This window comes from Gekko japonicus, unplaced genomic scaffold (assembly GCF_001447785.1).
Source record: "Gekko japonicus isolate JY-2015 unplaced genomic scaffold, Gekko_japonicus_V1.1 scaffold1035, whole genome shotgun sequence".
Lineage (NCBI taxonomy): Eukaryota > Metazoa > Chordata > Lepidosauria > Squamata > Gekkonidae > Gekko > Gekko japonicus.
Genome location: NW_015168078.1, coordinates 130,753 through 153,913, shown reverse-complemented (window position 1 = coordinate 153,913; position 23,161 = coordinate 130,753). Strand labels below are relative to the sequence as shown.

General features: G+C 43.3%; 1 protein-coding gene across 1 annotated transcript in view; it reads right to left on the bottom strand.

Moving 5' to 3' along the window:
- Window positions 1–23,161, bottom strand: part of CCDC88C (coiled-coil domain containing 88C) — a 158,609-nt gene that overhangs the window by 81,182 nt on the left and 54,266 nt on the right. Inside the window, exon 4 of the mRNA XM_015414665.1 lies at window positions 11,545–11,614. Coding sequence (XP_015270151.1) covers window positions 11,545–11,614 — 70 coding nt within the window. The remainder of the gene's footprint in view (window positions 1–11,544; window positions 11,615–23,161) is intronic.

The window sequence follows — 23,161 nt, the reverse complement described above, 5'->3', positions numbered from 1 at the left end:
TATGTTGTGTGGGTGTGTGTGTGGAGAGCAACGAAAGAGAGAGAGAGAGAGAGAGAGAGAGAGAGAGGTGCAAATAAGCAATTAGAATAATAGAATCATAGAGTTGGAAGAGGCCATACAGGCCATCTAGTCCAACCCCCTGCTCCATGTAGGATCAGCCTAGAGCATCCTTGACAAGTGTTTGTCCAGAGACTACTTAAAGACTTCCAGTGAGGGGGAGCTCACCACCTCCCTAGGCAGCTGATTCCACTGTTGCACAACTCTGTCAAAACGTTTTTTTCCTAATATCCAGCCGGTACCTTCCCGCCCTTAATTTAAACCCATTATTGTGAGTCCTATCCTCTGCTGCCAACAGGTACAGCTTCCTACCCTCCTCTACATGACATCCCTTCCAATACTTAAAGAGAGTAATCATGTCCCCCCTCAACCTCCTATTCTCCAGACTAAACATTCCCCTCAGCCGTTCCTCATAGGCCTTTGTCTCCAGGCCCTCGACCATCCTTGTCGCTCTTCTCCGTACCCCCTCCATTCTGTCCAAATCCTTTTGGATGTGAGGCCTCCAGAACTGCACTGTTAAGTCGCTCACTTAACAAAGCAGTCGGAGAGTGATTCAGCAAGAACACAACTTTATTCTTCAACTCGAACACAACTCCAACACGGATCAACATCTGATAGCCAGAACAGAACAGTTCAGCCTTTACATTGCAGTCGTCCTGCTTTTAAACTCTCCCGGTTAATGTAGCCACACCCACTGTACAAATACCAACCAATATGGTTGTTCATATAAGGACCAATCATGGACGTTCCCGCTCAGGGAGCTTGCTGTAAAGTGATTGGCTAGGTGCTTCCTGGGCTAGCAATGTGATTAGATGGATTTGGATCCTAGCCCAGGACCAAGCTCAACATGGTAAATCAATTTGATGTTTCACATACATCTCATGCATTCAAGGCAGCTTTGAATACACTACATGCACACAATACTCCAGGTGTGGCCTGACCAATGCAGTGTACAGCAGGACTATGACATCTTGCGATTTGGATGTTATGCCTCTGTTGATACACTCCAAGATCGCATTAGCCTTTTTTCTTGCCACCTGTACCCCAAGATCTTGTAAACACACACTGCTACCCAGAAGGGTATCCTCCATCCAGTATGCACGTTCCTCGTTTTTGTTACCCAGATGTAGAACTCGGCACTTATCCTTGTTAAATTGCATCTTGTTCACATCCGCCCACTTTTCCAGTGTGTTCAGATCTTGTTGAATTCTACCTCTATCTCGGCTGCTCCTCCCAATTTTGTGTCATCTACACATTTAATGAGTAGTTCCTCCACACCCTCATTCAGATAATTTATAAAAAATTTAAAAAGAATCAGGCCCAGAACCGAGCCCCATGGCACCCCACTGGACACCTCCCTCCATTCAGATGAAATGCCACTGACAACTACTCTTTTGGAGTGCGGTTCTCCAACCACTTCCCTATCCACCTAACTATCCTAGAGTCCAATCCACAGTCAGTCTAGTTTACCCATCAGAACATCATGGGGAATCCTGTCAAAAGCTTTACTGAAATCCAGGTAAACAACATCAACAGCATTCCCTTGATCCAATAAGCTCGTCACTCGATCAAAGAAGAAAATGAGGTTGGTCTGGCAGGACCTGTTGGGTACAGATTATGTGCACCTCGCTAACTACCTAAAAAAAGCCCCAAACCGGGAGAGAACATTCAGACTTCTCAAGGGGTTTGAGAGTGCGATGGATTGATCAGACATCCAGAAACATGGGGTGAAACCGCATGCACTAGGAAGGATCGAACTTTCCCCAGGGCCAAATAACTCCAGCTCAAAGATGGGCCAGAATGGGGAGCTCATTAATGGGGAACAGAAGACAGATGTTGCTGTCTGGACATGCATTTTTAATCCAAAAGGGAACAGTGACGAAACCAGACATTTTGATGCAATAATTCAGAATAGAGAAGCCTCATAATTCAGAATAAGAGGTGACAAAATATTGTAAGAATGCTAGTGTTTTAAGCATGTTTTATTTAAACTTTAAAAAATCTTTCATTGTGTTTGCCTGTGTCCTTTATAAAGTTTATATCTCCACTACCTGGTATTACATTTTATGACACACATGGCCCAGCCCAATAAGGCCCTCATAACAAATGAGTTCGACATCCCTGGTCTACACAGAATACTGCGTAGCCTAGTCAGCAACTACTGCTGACTCCTTCCTTTGATATGTTCATGTGAATATGCATTTCATCTTTTCATCTACCAACTGGTAAAACTGAGGCCCAGTTCACACATGCAGGAGAATGGGGTCGTAATGAGGTACCACTATATGTAACTGTTACCCCAGAGGCACACAATAGACTACAGGTGGCAGATATTCTGCCTAAAGAATGCTTATTTTTTTGGGGGGGGGCCCCACATCAATTCAATTTAAAAAATTGTATAATAGTAGAGAAGGTGCTGATTTTCTATATTCAGGGAGTTCTGAATACAGGAACATTTCAACATATGTTCTTCCAATGATTGTCTACCTACAGTCTGATATAGCTCAGTCCATCATTCTAAATCTTTCAACCAAGCCTAAGCACCTTACGGGGAATGCAAAACTTGTAACCCATGAAGCCAAATGCAGTCTTTCATACCTGCATTGCGATTTGCCAGGTGCTTGATAACTCCCTGTTTTCATAATTCCTGGGAGGTAGTGGTAAGCTACTGTATACAGTTTGTGTTTTGGCTTGATAGGTCACAACTGTGCAGTAGGCCAAGGCTTGGTGCCCTTTGAAAATTACCACTATCTGAAGGACTTGCATCAGCAGAGTGTGACTTTATTACTACCCCCTCTTGTTGCAGCACAAAATGTCGACTGAAAGGGTGCTCCTAGGGGAAGGAGGACCCTCAGAAAAAGTGTGAGAGGGGATAAGCAAAACCAACACCTCTTCTGTCAGCAGATGTATTAAGTAGGACCCCAAACTAGAAGCGGCCTATAGACCGAAGGGAGCTAACCTGAAGAACCGCAGCACCAATAGATTGTTATTGCTTATTCAGGTGCTTGTTCAGTATCTTCATATACATGGAAAATAATCATGCTAAATTTTGGGACAAAGTTGCATAAGAATACCATGATAGTATATATAAAAATAGATTTTGTGAAAATATGTGTCCATAGTATGCGTATCTATTTTGCATTAGCAGCAGTAATCAGTCCCCATATTAACATACCCATATACTCTACTTAATTAAGGTCACTTAAGGGTTTTGTATATGCTTATAATGGGGGAATGCTGCAGTACTTGATTCATTACCACTCGATAGCAAATATCCAGATTAAATGGATTACAACTGCATCTTTTTAATCATAATAAATCAAATCCAGTTTACTACCTTGCATGCTTTTCTAGAACTTGGCTGCACACTCTGAAAAAAGCATCACTTGGCCAATACCTTGCATAGCACTTTAACTGTCAAACTATCTTGATATTTTACTTTTTGAGATGAGCAGTACTGCACATTGTTGTGATTACATATACTGAGATGGTTGGTCTGCGCCATTCTGGTAATTAAACGGTTAACTGCTCATATTAAGAGCAAGATCCATCAGGCAAGATCCTCTGGAGACAAATACCCCATCCTCAGAGGGAAATCAGCAGAACAAGTAGGTGGTAGGCATGTTTCCCAGAGAGTTGCACTTATTCCCTCAGATGGGGAAAACAGAAATTTGCTACGAGGTCATATCTGCTGCCTCATACCAAAATATATCAGTTTTGAGGAGAAGTTTTGTTCTTTTCTAGTGAGTAGTGAATGGGATGCACAGGGCTGAGGAAAAACTCATACCATGAACCTACTGCAGAAAAAAGCAGCCACACTTTTTTATAGTGACATGAAGTGTGATGAGCAAGAACCCTTAAACAATCAGCTATACAGAACACAAAATGCAGGGATTACATATACATGTGTTCTGTATGTTTCTATAAAGGTAAAGGTTCCCTTGCTCGAAAGCCATTCGAATCCGACTCTAGGGATGCGGTGCTCATCTCCGTTTCAAAGCCGAAGAGCCAGCGCTGTCCGAAGACGTTTCCGTGGTCATGTGGCCGGCATGACTAAACACCAAGGCGCACGGAACGCTGTTACCTTCCCACCGAAGTGGTACCTATTTATCTACTTGCAATTTCTTGCTTTTGAACTGCTATACGTAGTGTCTAATTTTAGGTAAAAATGGAAAACTGTCTTTTAGGATCCTTAAGCATTTCATCCAGCAGCACTGCTATAGGAAACAATGGCCCTTCATTAGAATTAGAATGCTTGATCAGTATTCATACTTTGAAGCTTCAGAATAGGCAAACCGTGTTTAGATTAGGCAGTGCATGAATGTTTCACGAAGCAGCATTTTATGCACTTGCATTATCTGTGGGGTCTTTTCCCCCTTCATGGTAACTCAAGCAAGCACCTCCCCCTCCCCCAGTTCTCCATCTACCTCATGCATCTGATGAACTTCGCTTGCCTACAAAACTTAAGTCCTTAAAGCATCACAAAGTTCTTGGTCTTTTAAGGTTTGAACTAACAAGGCTCAGAGGGGACGGTCAATCTGTAAAAATTAACACAATGACATTTTCCTTCTTTCCTGAGAATTCCAAGGCAGCCACTGTCACACTAGGTCACTGAGCCATTAAACCCAGGGATTTGCAGAGAAGCCATCTGCTCCCTACAGAGCCTTTATGCCTCCAGCGAATAAAACCCGGACTCTGGAAGCCTCTCTGCAGTATTGGGCCACAGACCCCCCACACTCACACAGGAAAGGGATGGTGAGAAGCAGATGGTGGAATTGCTGAGGGAGGCAGAGAAAAAGATTACAGCACCCCCCCCCAAAAAAAAAAGAGAAAGAAATGAAATGGGGAGGTGGGGAAAATGACAAGCATGGTGGGAAACGATAATTATAAAGGTTCAAAGACAAGCCATTTAATTCATCCATATCGCTTCACAAGGCAATTGCTAATGCCTATGAATAAATTTCTAGATTTTTTGTTTGTTTGTTTGCAATACTCCGGCACCATTCCCCATTCACTCGCACACAACCACAACCAACCTTCCAAATGCCTCTTCTTTCTCCCACCACCACATGGCCCTTATCAGTTGTACAACACTGTGATAGTAAAGGTAAAGGTTCCCTTGCTCGAAAGCCAGTTGAATCCGACTCTAGGGTTGCGGTGCTCATCTCCGTTTCAAAGCCGAAGAGCCAGCGCTGTCCGAAGACGTTTCCGTGGTCATGTGGCCGGCATGACTAAACACCAAGGCGCACGGAATGCTGTTACTGTGATAGTACCGATTCTATTATTCTGTGTGCTACTTCACAATACATCAAAGCAGTCTCCAAGACCTTCTGTGCTATCAGTAATGTCTGGACAGTTGTGACGCTCATAAACATTCCACAGCACCTCAGCAGTTGAGCTAACTGCAACCAAGGTTTCATTTTGATCCCCACCCTTCCTCTGAGGCGCTCAAGGGCAGTCAGTATACATGGTTCTCTCTTCCCTGTTTTATCATCCCAACTGTTCTGTGATGGAGGGAGGGTGCCAGGCCCAAGGTCACCAAGCAGAGGTCATGGCAGAGCCGGGAATTCAGTAGACTGAAGTCAGAGCTCTTACATCCAACAGAAGTAGAGGCTTCAAAGTCTACAATCTATATTCAGTCTGGACCCCCCAAAAAACAACTTATTATTTAATCTGGGGGCAAACTGGCAAGACTCCCGGTTGTTGCTGCTGCTGCTGCTGCTGTTTTTGTAAATCTCCATGTTCCATGTTTTTAATCTGCTATCTAACTCATCTTTCTCCAGGCATGGTAATAGCCCCTAGGAGACTAGCCCAAAGTGACTCGGGATTCACAGAAATATCATAGGTGACGGGGAGGCTGCAAACTGTATACAATCAGGAAAAGTGGGGTCCAAGACTGGATCCTTTTGCAACTGTGTTAGCACTAAGCATATGCCCACTGTCTAAATTTCCAAAATGGGCAGCAATCTATTTACACCACCATGACTTTTCCAATTCAAAGGAGGAAGACCATACTCCGCACTATACTACATTTTGTCACCCCGCAGAGTTATGAAACAAAACAAGGAAGGAAACAGGCCATGAAAAGTAAATACACAAGTGGAAGTTTAAATCCTTAACATTCGTAGTAAGAAAAAAACAACCTCTCCAGGCATTTATTAGTGATTGTGGGAAGAATGCTTCTTGATTTCCTCATCTGTTTCAAGGACTTTTTATTTCCATGGACTGTTTCCAAGAAGAGGAAACTGATTTTGCTTCTAACAGGGGTATTAAATTGGCTTTCAAAATTCTCTAGATAATCAGCAACATTCACACCATGTCCAAACAGGTTTCCCCACCAAAATCCTAAACAGACAGAATAATTTGTGACCCATCAAGCAGAACACAGCTCCTCAACCAGGGATGTTGCCCTACAAGAGAGTAAATAAAACTTTCGGTCACTGCTGCTTGACCAGTATAACACAAACTTGGGGAGATGGAGATATTATCAAGGAGACACATGGTTCTGTGAGTCACAATTCTGCAGATCTGTCCTAATATTTCTACCACACTCAGATTAAAATTGGACAGATAATATGGAAATTACAACTCTGGTTATTTACTGATAATTCAGTGGTGGCAGCTATGCATTATATACTTTAAAGCTATAGTTTAGAGAAGTTTAGAGAAGTCATCCTGAGCCTGTCTCGGCGGGGAGGGCAGGGTATAAATCAAATCAAATCAAATAAATAAATAAATAAATAAAATCTGCATGCCTTTGCCTCCTTTCTCCCCCTGAACAATACAACCTTAAAGGGGTAAAGACCAGTATGGCTGACAACAGGGTGCCATGTCCATTGTGTTAGTGCACAACACTGTTTGCATGGGTTCCCAGAGTTAATGAGCTGTGTCTGAACAAAATTATGCTCAGGGAAGAGAGAACAACCTTGTGTATATGCCTGTACATGTGGTGTAGTAGTTAAGTGTCAGACTACGACTTGGAAGACCCAGGTTCAAATCCCCACCCCGCCATGGAAGTTTGCTGAGTGACTTTTGGCCAGTCATACACTCTAGTCTAACTTTAACTCACAGGGTTGTTGTGAGGATAAAAACTGAGGAGAGGAGAATGATGTAAACTGCTCTGGATCCCCACTGAGGAAAGAGTCAAAGTATCAATGAAGTAAATAAATAAATGCACACAAAAGACTATGTAAGGAAACAACACTCCATCACTGCTAAAATAAAGATAAATCCAGCAGTTGACCACAGAACTAAGTCTGAAAACTTTTTTTAAAAGTCAATACATGGTCCTAGCCTTGGGGATCCTATTTGCATGGAAAGGTGGCATATGAATGTTTTAAATAAATGTAAATTAATAAAATAAAAATGAGTAGGGTAGAAGACAGTGCTGGAATACTGAGAACAGAGGCCAAGCCAAAGATTCTATGGAGTCTCTTTAAGTTATACTCCAAAACCTAACCAAAGCAAGTTCTTATTTATTACCCTATTTCCATGCCCCCATGATGACCAGTCAAAGCAAATATCAGATGTGGATACAGGTTTTTTCATATATGGAATGTCCACACTAGAATTTTTTATCCTACCACAAAAATCTAAGCCAGAAGAACTCATGAGCTCTGCTATTTAAAGACAGGGCAAATGTGTTATAAACACATTAAAAAGTTGATTTGGAATATCACTGAAGACACCACATGCTAGGTAATTTTCTCACACGAAAAAATGCAGCAACTAATGGGGTGGTAGAAAGTGCAGTCAACTCACAGCCAACTTATGTTGACCCCTCATGGGGGTTTCAAGGCAGGAGATGTCTGGAGGTGGTTTGCGATTGCCTGCCTCTGCGTCGCAACCCTCAACTTCCTTGGTGGTGCAAGTACTAACCAGGACTGACCTTGCTTAGCTTCCAAGATCTGATGAGCTTGGACTAGCCTGGGCTATCTAGGTCAGGGCAGTAACCCCTGTAATAACTGTCACCAGCAGCACTTGTCACCAGTGTTCCCTCTAAGCTGAGTTAGTGTGAGCTAGCTCACAGTTTTTTAGCCTCCAGCTCACACATTTTTGTCTTAGCTCGGGAAGGATGGCTCCAGAGCAAACTCATTTAGGCAGGAGCCAAATCGTTTGCTCACAACTTTAATGCCAGTAACTCACAAAGTAGAATTTTTGTCTCACAAGACTCCGCAGCTTAGAGGGAGCATTGCTTGTCACTAGATCCACACTGTCCTGATTGCCATTCCATTGGAAGGGAAGAGTTCAGTTTACTGCATCTCCCCATCCCTTTCTTCAGCAAGGGGAAGGAGGGTTTTTTTTGTTTTTTGTTTTAAAGCAGGAATTGATTTCGTCATAGAAAAGCCATAGGATCCAGTTTAGTTACCAGCAGGTTGGTCATCAGATTTCCTGACTTGTATAAGATAACCAAGTCCTGTCACTACACATAAACCTCAGCTTGGGGGCTCTGGTATTTGTTCCATTATTCTTTTATTCCATTATTGTTTATTCCTCTTTCAGCAGCATGTTGAACATAGTCAGTTTTTAACATTGTTTGCCCACAGTAAAAATGGATGCAACTGGCTACAATTTTGCAAGGAGAGGGGGGAAGGAATACTAGCAATTTGTACAAAATACACAAACAAACTACAAAATTAAAAAAAACGTTCAGGCTTTTTAGAGATGTGAATCCTAGGAGAGATGGGTTCCACTGCCTTGGCTGTAGCCCAACAATGATCTTGGAGCTCAGGCATGAACTCAATGGATATTGCACAATGGGCCTGCAACCTTAGTAGATACACAGACCCAGTTCTGAATTACATGCTGTTTTAGTAAAAGATCAGAGCACGGTGACTAATTTATTGCCTCCCTCTTCCTTATTCTCCTCACTCCAGTCTTCTTCCTTTCTTCCCTCTACATACTTTTAGCTTTGTTTTTCCCTTCTTCTCCATTCCCAACTTGTGGCAGGTGCTCTTTAATGCAAGCAAAGAAGCTTTCAGGTACTAGAGCCCTTTTTACAAATTACAATGAGTGCACATACAATCCATGTACTCTTGATATTTCTTTAGATGTGCACTGATAATTCTCATGTTACATTCAATGCACGTATGTGTGACTGAAACCCCACACTGATCCAGGTATTGGTTCCCGGTTTCATTTGTAAAGTGAGCACACATTTGGTCTTTCTTACAAACAGGTGTATGCACATACATACAGGCTGTACAAGTGTTCACAATAATGTGTGAACAGGGCTTAGCTGATGGGGGGAAAGCTGCAAAGCCAAAAAACAAGAGCTACTTCTACATCAGATGACATGCTACTAAATTCTTGCTGCTCAAACTTGCCTCAAAGTCACGTATCCCAGATATATAGGTTTTGGATTTAGTGATGGAAAAACATTCTGCACATGTTTAGCATCCTCTTCTGTGTTAATCGATTCTTAAATTTGTCAGGTTGTGCTTAGATGTACAAATCTCCAGAGATGTGACATATAAATGTTCCAGATAAATAATGTAAGATAAAGGTCATACTGCCTTGGAAAAGAGGACCTCAAAAGAAACCACACTCTAATAGGAGTTAGGGAAGGAAAAGTTTGGTTAATTTTTCCTTAACTAGGTAGTCCTTTTAAAATGAACAAGAGCTCATTCTCTATGCAAAATATGTGCTACACCCAAAGGAAACTTGGGAAGTTCAAAAGTAAGGAAAGGGATAAAAAGAAATAATTTGGAAGTTTAAAAGTTCAGCTGGCTCTTGGCTAGAATCAAATTAAAAGAAAAGCCAAAGGGAAGCCCTGAGGGGCAGAATCCTCAAAGCAACTGTCAGAGAGAAAAGAACACGGCATAGTTTATGACCAGGTGTGCAGTCCTACAACATGAATGCCTGGAAAGAACAGGAAATACAGATGCCAGAAGCAGCTAGGAGAGAGAAGCACAAAGGCCTGAAAAGAAAGGGGGGTAGTGTGGGCCCTGGTACCTTGAAAATTCTACCATCAGCTTAACATAATCAGCTCCCTTTCACCAAATAAAACAACCTACTGAATCCCTGCTGGAAAACCCCCACCTAGCAATAGCTTTTGGGAAAAGGTGGTTCCAGGTGGTGGCTCACTGATGAGAAATGCCTCTCCAAACCCACTCAACCCCAGACACTACTTTGAGTGGTCTGAACAGATGCTCTCAGGGGCTGACTAGCAGCACTGAAACTACCACCATCCAGCTCAAATTAAACCCTGATTTATGGGTTACCACTGACACACTCACAACATCCAGATCGTTTGGGCTTTTCATGCCAGCCCAGATGCTTCTCAGGGGCTGACTAGCAGCACTGAAACTACCACCATCCAGCTCAAATCAAACCCTGATTTATGGGTTACCACTGACATACTCACAACATCCAGATTGTTTGGGCTTTTCATGCCAGCCCGGGCATTTAACCAAAATTCTGCAAATGGCCATTTTCTCTTTCACTGTAAGGACCTCATTTATCATCTATATATTAATACTGATTGGCTACATTATCTGCTGCGCCTTCCCTTTGCTGCTTGAATAATTTTATTTATTACTGCTGTCACTTTAGCGCTTTACCGTTCTGCTTTAGTTTCAGCCAATACCACTGTTAGATCCCTCAATTTTATAGTGCAAGTTTTACTGCTTTGTCTTGCTGCACTGTGTGTGTGTTTTAATGTACCTAAAGCTATCTCAAGAGTTTCCCAGCTGTGAACACAGAACTTAAATGCTTAAAATGAATAATTATGACAGTGGTGCATCTCCAGAGCAAAGACCTTTATGTTCTATGGAAATGCTTTTGAGTAGCCCTGCAGTGCACACCCATGGAGATGCTGTCTCTGTGCAGGTCTACCTTCTGTTCACAGGAGCCCACACCCCACAGGGGGCATCAGCCAGATGTTAGCACTTGCGTAACCTTGTAAAACCAAGTTCCTGTTTTCAAAGCACAGTAGGAGGGGAAAGTGCTCCTCCCCTTTTTGCGTGTTTTTGGTAAGTGTAATTTGCCATTTCAAAAATAAATAGGTGGTCCAAAAAACTGTCACGGAGACTTGCCTCCAGCTGGCAAAGTCGCCAAGAATTCCAGCTTTCCAGGACATAGTTCAGCCCTCTGTGCTGCAGAGGGAAGAGGTGCTCAAGCTGAAATCACAACTCTCCACAGCCTCTTTCACCTTTCAGATGACTGCAATGACACAATGCTGATTTGCTGGAAACCAACCCCTCTCCCCTTACACCCAACCCACATGGCTCTGTGCCACAGAACTCTGGAGCTGTATTTCAATGGAAGCAATGCACTTATATACACTGCAAATGTCTTTCCTTTGTCTGTGCCCCTCATGGTTTGGTTAACCAGCAAAGTTGCCAGATGCCATCTATCTTTTGCTGCTGCTACTTTTCCTCAGCACCAGCTCATTTCCACTAGGAGCTGCAAGTGCCATTCCATATTAGAAACCTTTTATTTTACACTTGGAAAGGGTGGGGAGAGAAACATCACAGGATAACTCACCAGACAGAGGATCTTTGCCAATTGTTAAAACGTTCGGCAAACTCATAATGATCAGCTGCTGGAGGACCTCCTAAAGAGAAGAGAGAAACAGACAAGACCATGATCAGTCTTTGAAAATGCTCAGTTCCACTGGCCAACACATGGCCCGCTTGCCTAGGTGAACAAGAAAAATCCACACATGGGAAGTCAGCCTTAAGATTCAAACACGGGTTTCATTGATTGGCTCTTAGAGACCATTAGCACATTTTTAACTTTGGCAACTGGATCCCCATAATTCACAGGTGTAGGGGGCACCAGTATGGAGATGAGAGAGAAGGCGCCTGCCTGTCCTGGGGTTCTTCCTGTGCTTCTGGGTATGTGCAGCAGAACCAAGCATGAAGTGGAAGATGGGACTAAACACAGTGTGGGGAAATGGTCTCTCAGGCCCCGCTTCTGCCCACATAAGAGCTTGGATGTTTCAAGGGCATCCCAGGGCCCCACCCAGCAAGGCCCTTCGCTTCATACTCCTGCTGTAACCTACTTCCCATGGGCTACCACCAGCTAATCATAAAGAATATATCTTCTGCTGAAGAACTAGTACTCCAGCACTCTTAGTTGCATTGCCGCTTAAAGGCTCCATGTCAGCTTCATGTTTTCTGTTTTGTTCACACTAGTTAACATGGGGACGAACAAATACACTTGTGCACTAAGGGGATGAAGGGAACAACGGCTGCCCACTCCCTTGCTCTTTTCCTTGATAAGCAGGACCAAATGAGTTCAATGTGGGCACAGAAATTAGTCACACATGAACACACGAAGGTACCTTATGCTGAATGAAACCATCAGTCCATCAAAGTCAGCTCTCCAGGGTCTCAGATGGAAGTCTTTCACATCATCTATTACCTGATCTTTTTACCTGGAGACAACAGGGTACTGAACCTGGCACCTTCTTTATGCCAAGCAGATGTTCTACCACTGAGCTATGGACCCTCTCCATAGTCTGCCAAGATTCAAAATTTTGAAATCACAATGGAATGAGCAAAGATCAAAAGAGAATATAACTGCAGACTTCTGACTCTGATTCTATACTTACCTTTAATGATGGTTAGAATAAGGACAGGCATATAATTAAAGTTCCAAGTTTCAGAAAACACCCTTTTTCTTAGTTTCAGAGTGTAGAGTCTCTTTCCTTGCTTCAGCAACATGTCGTTATGGCTGCCATTGTGGTGGAGTTCTGGTGTGAGATAGCGCCCTATTTGGGGTGTGCGTTCCATATATACCGAGCTGAATAAATACCAGAAGAATACCACCAGTATTTTCCAATCTAGCTGATCCCGAATAAAAGCTGATATTATTCAGCTTTTATTCAGGCTCAGCTTCACTTGCCAAGTTGCACCACTGCCATGACGGCAGAGCAGCTTGGAGTAGACATTTAAAGAGACAAGGTCGCTTTAAATGCGTTCTCCAAGCCAAGTCGCCCTGCACTGCAGCATGGGCTGGCTTGGAGAAGGTCTTTTAAAATGCATTCTCCCAGCCCCGCCATGTCATGCAGGATGGCTTGGCTCGGAGGAGGTCTCTTTAAATGATTTCTCCAAGCCAAGCCAGCCTGTGCTGAGGTAGGGCTGGGAGAACACATTTAAACTTAAAGGTGGATGAACTCGTGCCGCTTTGAGTTACTCATGTACGGCTTGGCTTTGCAAAAGCCATTTAAAAGGGAACTTTCCCTTTAAATGGCTTCTGCAAGCCATGTCATGTGCGAGTGAACCAAGAAGCAGTGCGAGTTCACCCACCCCCTTCTCCATTATACCAATATTGGGATTCAGGAATACCAGGAAATACCAACATTTTTTGGGTTCTTTTTACCCAAACGAAAACAGTGTGTGTGTGTGTGGGGGGGTTGCACACCCCTACTTCCCCATAAGAAGTAAGATGGCTAAGAGTGGTAAGAGTTTCTTCCGCATATCCTGGGTTTTATAATAATTGTTGCACTGCCCCCCCCCCGGGTTATCTTTCTTTTTCTGTCCCAAAAGGAACATCCATTCTTTCCCATCTAGTCTCCCAAGTTTTGTGGTTTAGGTGTGACTTTTTAATTTTTTTGTCATTCCCGGGCTGGGACCACCTGCATATCTGTGGAGATGGATGGCTCATGCTGGGAAATGAGTCATACCTACTCCAGATTTCCTCTAACACATCTATTACTTTGTAAGGAGTACATGGTAGCCTCTGAGCCTGTGTAGTGCCAACCCAACTATTACCAACCTTGCTGTAAATTTTGGGGTTTAAGGCAGAATGCACACAGTGGTTGTACAAGTGAACAGAACATGACAAGTAGACTCTTGTGAGCACATCTCCATGAATTACACTTTCCATCTAGACAAGATGATTGCTTGGGTTCAGAGGTCAGCGACCTTTTTATAATTAGAGAGCCAAGCTGAGCCAAAATTCAGAGCAAGAGATTGACAAAGAGCCAGTATAAGAAAGCCCATCTACATAACTGAACATATTCAACAACATTACTAACACTAAGAATGTGCAAGGTTTCTTCAGCCCCAACACTGGAGGCTGCAAGGCCTTTATTAGGAAGTACCACACATCAGGTCTCACAGTTAAGTGATAAAGATACACAAGGAACACCCTATGTTACTGTTTTAGTGCACTGGCACAAATCTGCATGTGTGGTAGGATCCAGACTAAATCTTCCATCAGCAAAATGGAACTTTCTACCCACTGAGCTCAGGGACCCTGAGGAACAACATGATGGTGCCCGCAGCGGGAAGGCTGAACTCGGTGCCAGGTTAGTCTGGATCCAGCATCCGGGTCACACTCGGATTATTGGCAACTGTGCTCCATAATCATTTCCCTTCCTGTAAAGCACTGCTAAGAAATCCCTTTGTCCCATAAAATGAGCCATTTTGATTAGGTATTGAAATCTGAACCTTCCATGGGGGAAAAACATAGCTGCAGTTGATTGAAGGAAGTAACATATGAGCCCTGCCAATTCTGGCAAGTATGTTGGTGTCGTATTTTTCAGCTGCCCCACTCATGAATGGCTATGTGATATTTTTTTTTTAAGCATATGAGTCAGGCTAATAAATACTAGCTTTTAAATGGGGCTCTATAAGTGTCTGGGGTGTTAACGATTCCTACGCCCCCCTCCCTCTGAGTCTGCCTTGGCGGGGAGGGCAGGGTATAAACTGAATAAATAAATAAATACATACATACATATATCAAGGAGAAAGTAAGGATGTAACTTATTCCAACTGATACATTCAAACCTGACAGGGAGGAAGTGAAGTGAGTCAGCAGAGTTTTCCCCCTTTAAAGTGGCTTGTCAAGGTCAGTTAGGGTCAGGGGGTTAAGGAAGCAGTATTTGTTTAGCAGACTGGCTTCAAGTCAGCCTTGAATAAGTGCTGGGAAAATGGATTAAATTACCAGAGGGCAGGTTATTTAGCAAGCCAAGAAAACATAACATAACGGAGGAGGAGAGGCAACAGCCCAAGTTTCAGCTGCAGAAATATATCCATGGATTTCTGTATAACAAGCATGGCATAAGCAACCCTCACAATGGTGTAAAATGAATACTTTGGTCCTCATACTCAAGGGTTCCTGGTGCTAATTCACTTTTTTAAGCAAATGTCAGACCCGCCATTAAAGCTGGCGTGTGCTGGTACTAGTAAAGATTTTAAGAAGGAAGTACTAAATGGTAAAAGCCATAAGGTCAGTCCAATACTCCACCTTCCGAGTTAAGTTCTGATACATCGGTTTAGACATTGACCAGTAAAATGACATAATTTCCTCCAAGTAATGCTTACATGTGAGGACATTTCGCAGTTCCTTGGATCTCTTATCCCTCACTTATTCCTATGTCTTTCACTGAGAATGACTACTACAAATATGTCAAGAGCAGTCCATGAACACTGTGGGGGCAAATAAAAAGGATATTGGATAACTTATTGAAGGTTGTTCTTGAGGAGCCTTACAGCCATCAGAAACACCACCAGCCCTCAACTTTCATTCAGTGGCTAAACTGGCAACAGCTCAACTATGAGAAAAAGAAGTTAGCCACCAAGTTGGCTTTGGGTCAGCTGAAGCCTCTGGTGCTTGCAGGTGCGGAAGTGCTGGAAAACAAAGGGACCCATTTTAGAGAAACTCCTCCATAGATACAGGGCACAAATGCCAAGTATGCAAGAGGCTGTGAAGAGGCAGACAGCACACTGTAGCTGTGCATCACCTAAAGTGCCCCTACACCTCCCACTGCCTTAGGATGGTTTTGCCTCCTATGTTGCCTTTAGGACCTAGCAGGATCACAGCATAGTGTCGGGTAGAAATACAGACCAGATTGTAACACAGTCAGGCCCACAGGTCTCTCCCATTCTAGAGCGCTGCTTCCAGCGCCAAGGCTAGCCCTCATTTGAGTGGGACTGTGTTGCATATGCAATGACAGGGTCTCACTATGCTTCTTTTCTCACCTGCAGCAAAGTTAGTTTCCAGCTCTTAGACTTGCAACAGTAATGACCGGTTGTGCCCTGCAACTGTGGTGGAAAAGACCTGGTCTGGCCTGCTGGCCCTGTTCCACCCTGCTCTCCGAGGTTTCCCCCAACACCTGGAGAGGCTTTTCTCTCTCTCCGGAAACCCGCCACCATTACCTGACCTTTGTAGGAATTGCTCGTTGGGAGGGTCAGGACTCCCAGCTTCTCTTCCAAGTTCTGACGCCTTGCCTCTGTGTCTCCCGCTGCTCAGAGTCTGGGCAGCACGGGGACCATTTACCGCCTTGTGCGCCCCTGGAGGAATAGCCACTTGCCAACTGCCTGCCTCCCCCCTTGTGCGCCTTTTAAAATAGCATGTCCAAGATTGTTGCATTATGTTGTATGCTAATTTACTGCTCTCCCCCTCTACCTACATGTATGGACTGGTAATTTCATTGTATCTAAGGAAGTGTGTGTGCACACGGAAAACTTATACCTTGAATAAAACTTTGTTGGTCTTAAAGGTGCCGCCGGACTCAAACTTTGTTCTGCTGCTTCAGACCAAAACAGGTACCCAAATGAACCACTGATGTGATGTTTTTCATTCTGATTCCAAATAAGCTATATTTTTATCCAGGAAGGTGGAGAATCAGGTTTCATTTATGCAATTTTACAAGTGATAACATGCAGCTGTTTTCTTTACTATAAAACGTTTTCCTTCTGTGTTGGTGCAAGCAGTATTTACACTGGCCCACACTGTGCTGAGTCACTTTCAGTGTGGGAACACATGTTTTCCAGATGTCTGCTAAGCAGAGACAACTGTGTTTAATTTCCAGCAGGTGCAACACATTAGATTTTACTACAAGCAGCCTGAGTAGATATCCTGCTAATCATTGCTTTATTAGACGGACACTTTCCTTTTAAAAATAACCTTTCACACCCCACCAATGCATCAGCTGCCTCTCATTCTCTGTTGCTTCTTACTTGCTAGCAATATCACATCCATCTCCTAAAACGGACACTTCTTTTTGGAGAGAAACGGGAAGACAAAAATGTGTTTCTTAGCCCGCTCTCTCCAGCCCTCAGTGTAACACACACACACCCTGACTGCTTAGGTGTGGGTGGGCCAGTCCCCCCAGAGTGCCTTGGAGTCGTGCCTAATAAAGGCCTGCCTGGAAGCAGGGCCACCCCAGGCTATGCCAATGCCCTCTGATTAAGGGCAGGGCCTGCCTCATTCCCAGTTTCTGAGCCAATGGGCCTCCCTCATCAGCCCTGCCTGACTTGAGGGTTTGAGACAACCTCCAATCAGCTGGCGCCACTCCCAGGAATTCACTATACCCTGCCCCTGCCTGTCTCCAGGCCCCTCCTGTGGCTTCTGCCTCTGGCCTGTTCCATCTTCCTTGGCCTTTGACGGATGTGTCACCCTGGGTCTACTGGCAAGGCTTTCCCCCTACGGGCCCCACTAGGTTGCTCCTGCCTGGTCTCACCCTGCCCACATTCTCTAGCTGCTTCCACCGCTTCACTGCTGCTGCAGCCTCCAACACTGGCCTGCTGGGCCCTATGGGTGTGGGGATGGTTCTTCTTGCCCTGCCAATGTTTGCTGCATCCACCTGGCCTTGTCCTAGCATTAATACTGGCTGTGGTGGAGGGGCTCCTCTAGCCCTGAGATTGCCACAGCCTCCTGGCCAGCCCCCAGAACTGCAGGTAAGTGCAGGGAGGGCTTTGCCCACCCCGAACACTCTAGTACTTGTATCATATTCAATATAACATGCAAGATACCAAGTGGTAAGCTTCATAAGGAGTGAAAACAAATCCCACTGCCCACAGTAGATTTTGTTAGCTGTACATTTACCCTGTTAGGTATGTTGACACTAATTCCCCGCCCCCCTCCGGTCAAAATTACTGAGGGTTTTCAAGGCAAGAAACATTCATAGATAGTTTGCCATTGCCTCCCTTGTGTAGCAATGCTGGTATTTCCTTGGGGGCCTCCCATCCAAATACTAACCACGTCTGACGATCCTGCTTAGACTTCCAAGATCTGATGAGATTGGGCTAGCCTGGGCTATCTAGGTCAGGGCTCACATTAAAATATCGGACAGTGTAACCAGGTACAAATAACTATTTCCCCACCACCACCACCGGACAGCAGAATGAAAATGTTTACATGCACTATGAACTAAAATTTTGTGAGCAATGAATTCAAAGGAAAAAACCTAGTGCATCAAATGACATTTTTAAACAGCATCAAAAATGGTATTCTCAACAATGTTGCAAAAAAATAAACACAAAATACTGCAATGAGTGGTGGGATTTTAAGGGTTTGAAGTGATAACACACACACACACACCCGAGAAATGCCTGACTTGCCCTTACTCAGACTGTGACACCATACAAAGACAATGCAGACGAACTCTTACTAAGGGTGGAGAATAAACCCGCTTTTCAAGTGAGATTCACAGTCTAAAATTTGAACAGGGAGGAGGGATCCTTCCAAGGTTTTCTCTAAAAACTGAAATGAACTAAAGGGGAAAAAAATTAATTAACAGAAGCTTCAGGAGATGACAGCAGACTGCTGTAAGTATAAGCCAAAAAAACCCCTTGCTCACGTTTCGGCATTTTAATTTCTCTTTAGAAAGAACTAGATGAATGCCAGTAGTGAATGAATAAAATAAAAGCCCTGTACAGAGCAATGTTCAGGCAACAGTGTCCCCAGTCACAGGGAGGGAGTGTACGTATGGACATATGTGCACAGGCACTGTACTCACAAGCCGCAGAACAGGGCCAGTGCACACATGCCCTGCTTTCCCCTCTCCATGCATTCAGTGAGCATGCAGGGGTCGTGCATACAGGGCTAAAGTGCACCTCTTAAAGTTCCTCACTGAATGTGCACAGACAACGTCCATTGTTCAACAATACTAATGGTACAGGTATTATCCAATAGGTGCCACAAAGACCGCACACCGCAATAATATCTGCATGAGAGAGGGGGGAGAATATAAAATTTTCTCAGCCTAGACAACCTATTGTGTGGTGCAGGGAAACATGACTATCTCATAACAGAAGCACAACTTGGAGATGTCTGTAATGGCCCATCCAGTCCAACACTCTGTATCCCACAGTGGCCAGAAATACCAGTGCCATCAGGAGGTCCACCAGTGGGGCCAGGACATTAGAAGCCCTCCCACTGTTGACCCCCCCCAAGCACCAAACATGACCATCTCATAACAGAAGCACAACTTGGAGGGGAGATGTCTGTAAACTGTCTCTCCCCCTCCCTTTACCACCAAAGAACACCAGTGTCCACAGTTATTACTCCAAGTGAACACTGACTGCTTGTATCGTGATCTTAAAGGTAATTTGGGCTCAACAACTCTCATTCCCTCCCCCAAATCTTGAAATCATGGACAACAACATTCTGATGTTGCAGATAGCGGAACACAAACAGCTGAGAGTCACACAATAGCTGCAATTCTAATAGCCTGGTTTTTTAAAAGAAAAGAAAAAAAGGCGTTTCTCTCATGACCAGCCAGCCCAAGAGACTTCTTGGGAGCAACTGCTGTCAATAGAAAAAAAAATTTTCACGCAATGGGATTATCACTGCATGACCGGCTTGTTAACAGGCAACCTGAATCCTCTCAAAAGATTAGCTCTTTGTGGTATTATAAATAATAACAACGTAGCAGCAGCCAAAAAAACTACATATTGGACACAATGCATAACAAACAAGCTTGCCCACAACAGGCTAATAAAAATGAAGCCAAAATACAAAATAATTTTAAAGAGGAATGTGAATGCTGAAATGAAGAAAGCAGCAGCTCAATCACAGGCTAGTATGAACAGAGCAATTTCTCAACTTTTTTTTTAAAGTGAAGAGAATCCGTTAACTAAATATCAACTGACAGTGAATTCCATATATTAGGCAGAAATGGGAAAAAGGTCTATTGACAGGCTTGCTAACTGGATTGAAAAGGAGTGACCCTCGCTCACTAGGTTATTAAAGAACATCACGAGTTATTTGTTCCCAGCATACAATTCAGAGTGCTGGCTCTGACCAATAAAGCCCTGAGGAGGATCCGTAGAAGGGCCTGCTTCCTGCTCCCATGCAAATCTGCCCATTGGCCAGGGCATTCAGCAGGGGTCCTCCTCTGCGGAAGTCAGAGGGCTACCCAGAGACAGGGCTTTTTCCTCATCACCACACCTGTTCTCCATCTTTGAATCTCCCTCTCCTGTCTACCTGGCATGTGTTTTAATGAGTTTTAGGCATCAGATAAAAACAGCTTTATTTAGCCAGATTTTAAATGGTATGTGATAGAGATTTTATTACTGCTGCTATTTTTTCTGTGCTTACTGTCTTCATGCAAAATTCACACACACACACACACACACTATTGTAAGCCACTTTGATAAGCCAAAAGGTAAAGAATACACATACACACAGACCTTAAATAGTGAAGCAGAAGAGGAAAAAATATAAAGCTTAACAGAAAACCAGCAGAATTCAAAAATTCACGGTGAATTTTATATATTTTAAGAGTAAACAACAACTAAAAATTAAACAATAAACTAAGGGAAAAAATGTAGCCAGGGCTAAGAAATCTAAAGCAGAGATGACTCACTACATTTATATAAGAAAAAACACAGAATGCAAGTTCAGTTATTGAAATACCGAAGGGTTAATATTTTATTTATTTAAAATATTTTAGGCTGCTTTCTCTGTTTGAAAGCTCCCAAGAATTTGTTCCCCAAGAGTTGTGCTAAATTAGAAATCAGACACTTTTGCTACCAATATGGTTCCTGAGAGGAATATGAAGGATTACCATAGAACTGGCAAATAAGTCACCAAAGTGCGCACTAACAAAAATTATTTGTGTACTGTCAATGTGAAAACTTACTAATTTATGTGGGGTACAGCCAATTTTGTACAGGGACAGACCATGTAGAAATTTTAGCTTTTTAATACTGCTAATCTAATAATCTAAGGAACTCTGGAATGCAACAACAAAGTGTTAGTTTTTAACTTTAAAACCTTGCCTGCATGTAACAATGATAAGAGGTTCCAGAAAAAGGAATAGCCGGCTTTCTCATCAGCCCTTCCCTAAAGCTACTCAGCTGTGCAAGGCAGTTCACATTGGCTCTGGGAAGGAGAAGCATGGGTAGAATATAGTAATGCTGTCGATGGCACTAATATAGTAACTAAGGACTATATAAAACATGTTCTTACCACATATCCCTTCACAGAACAGATGCGCAACAAAAACAGAGCAAAAAAAAAAAAAAGATGGATTACAACAGTAGGCGTGGGAGAAGCCACACATGGTATAACGATTATCCTTAAACTACTCAAAGAATTCATGTTAACACCTTTAACTTTACAATTCCATTTAAGTAGCTGTTAATTGCAACATCTTCAATGATTTATCATAAAACGAATCAACAGCTTCAGACCACAAACAAGGGCAAGTACAAGCACTTGGTATTAAACTAATCTCATCATAGCACAAAGAGAAAATTACACACACACGTATTTTCCCTTCAAATGCCAGAAAAATATTTGAAGTATAATTTTCATTTTGACCCATTCTAGTCATACATTGCCTCTCTTTGTACAGTTTTGGGTGTGACTTGATTTGTCGACCCACTCACAGTTAAGCAAACTGTCTGCAAGAGTTGTGTGGGATTAGAACCATAAACATCATCTCTGCCTCAAGGGATCTCTAGTTCTCTACACACAAAAGGAGCGTCTAAAAACAAATATAACATATGGGTACAGAATTGGAATTCATTAGCAAGTTCAATTGCATTTCTCAAGGCCTGAGGGACTGTTAGATGGATTCACAGAGTAAATGGTGTCCCATCTGACTGCACATTACACTGATGTCTGATGCTCTTCAACTCATGCGCCTGTATTTTTCACACATACACCCCTTCTCAGTCCACTCCACAGCTGGTGCCTAAAAAGGTCTCACGCCACAAGCAACCAACTCCTGAAAACTCCAGTATTATTTTTTTGTTCCTTTAACTCTACAGGCCAACACCTACCTTTTCTGTAACATTTGCTTGCACACCCCCCCAAAAAAAATAGCCACAGAGATGGTAGCTTCAGAGCATCCTAGAAACCAGTCTAAGAATATCCAGCCAAACCTCAAGCACGTATGAAATGGACACCTGTTCCAGAGAAGCTCCCTCTACATTTTCAGTCCTGTTCTGGGGGTTCACAAGCAGCTGAGTTGGCACGTCAGGCTTGGAAAAGCAACAGTGACTGAGGCCCAAAAGTATGCCTTTGCATTTTAGCTTCAGACTTTAACCACAGTTTCAGGTTCTGAGAAATTCAAGCTTGCTTAAGCCAAATATGCAGTCTCATCCGGCACTACACCAGACGCAACCATTTTGTGCTGGATTCACAAGTTTGTTATAGCAGTTAGGAGCATGGACTCTAATCTGGGAGAATTGGGTTTGATTCCCCATTCCTCCACATGCAGCTGCTGGTGTGACCTTGGGTCAGTTAAAAGTTCTTTTAGAGCTGTTCTCTCAGGAGCAGTTCTTGAAAGAGCTCCCTCAGCCCCACCTACCTCACAGGGTGTCTGTTGTGGGGAGGGGAAGGGAAAGGAGATTGTAAGCCACTCTGAGACTCCTTCGGGGAGTGAAGGGTGGGGTATAAATCCAATCTCCTCTTCTTCCTTTTGAAAAATATAAAAGGAACACGACTAATATGAAAACCACACTGCAACCTTGTGTCGGCTGAAAGATATTGAATAAAAAATACAGAGAGAATTTACAACTGACTACTGTAAACCGATACCACCATGCCAAGTTAATTCCATTTGTTAAATTATCTAGATGACATGGCCAATCTTTTGTTAGTCATGTATAACGAATAGGAGAAAAAATAAAGCCACTGATTTGTGTTATTTATTAATATATATTCTGCCTTTCTTCTCTCAGGAACTCAAACTAGTGTACATGTTCCCAGAATATCTCCCAGACAGGTATGGACCAGATCCAGGCCTGCTCAGCTTCAGCAAAGCTACTGTATCAAGGATCTCATTGTCCAAAAACTGCTTGCAGTGCCAAACTGGCAGAGGGTGAAGAGAGCTGTGGCTAGTGCTTGTTGTTGCCTCCCAGATCTGTGTCATTGATGTCCGAGAAGAACTGTAGAGCACCTCTGCCACTTA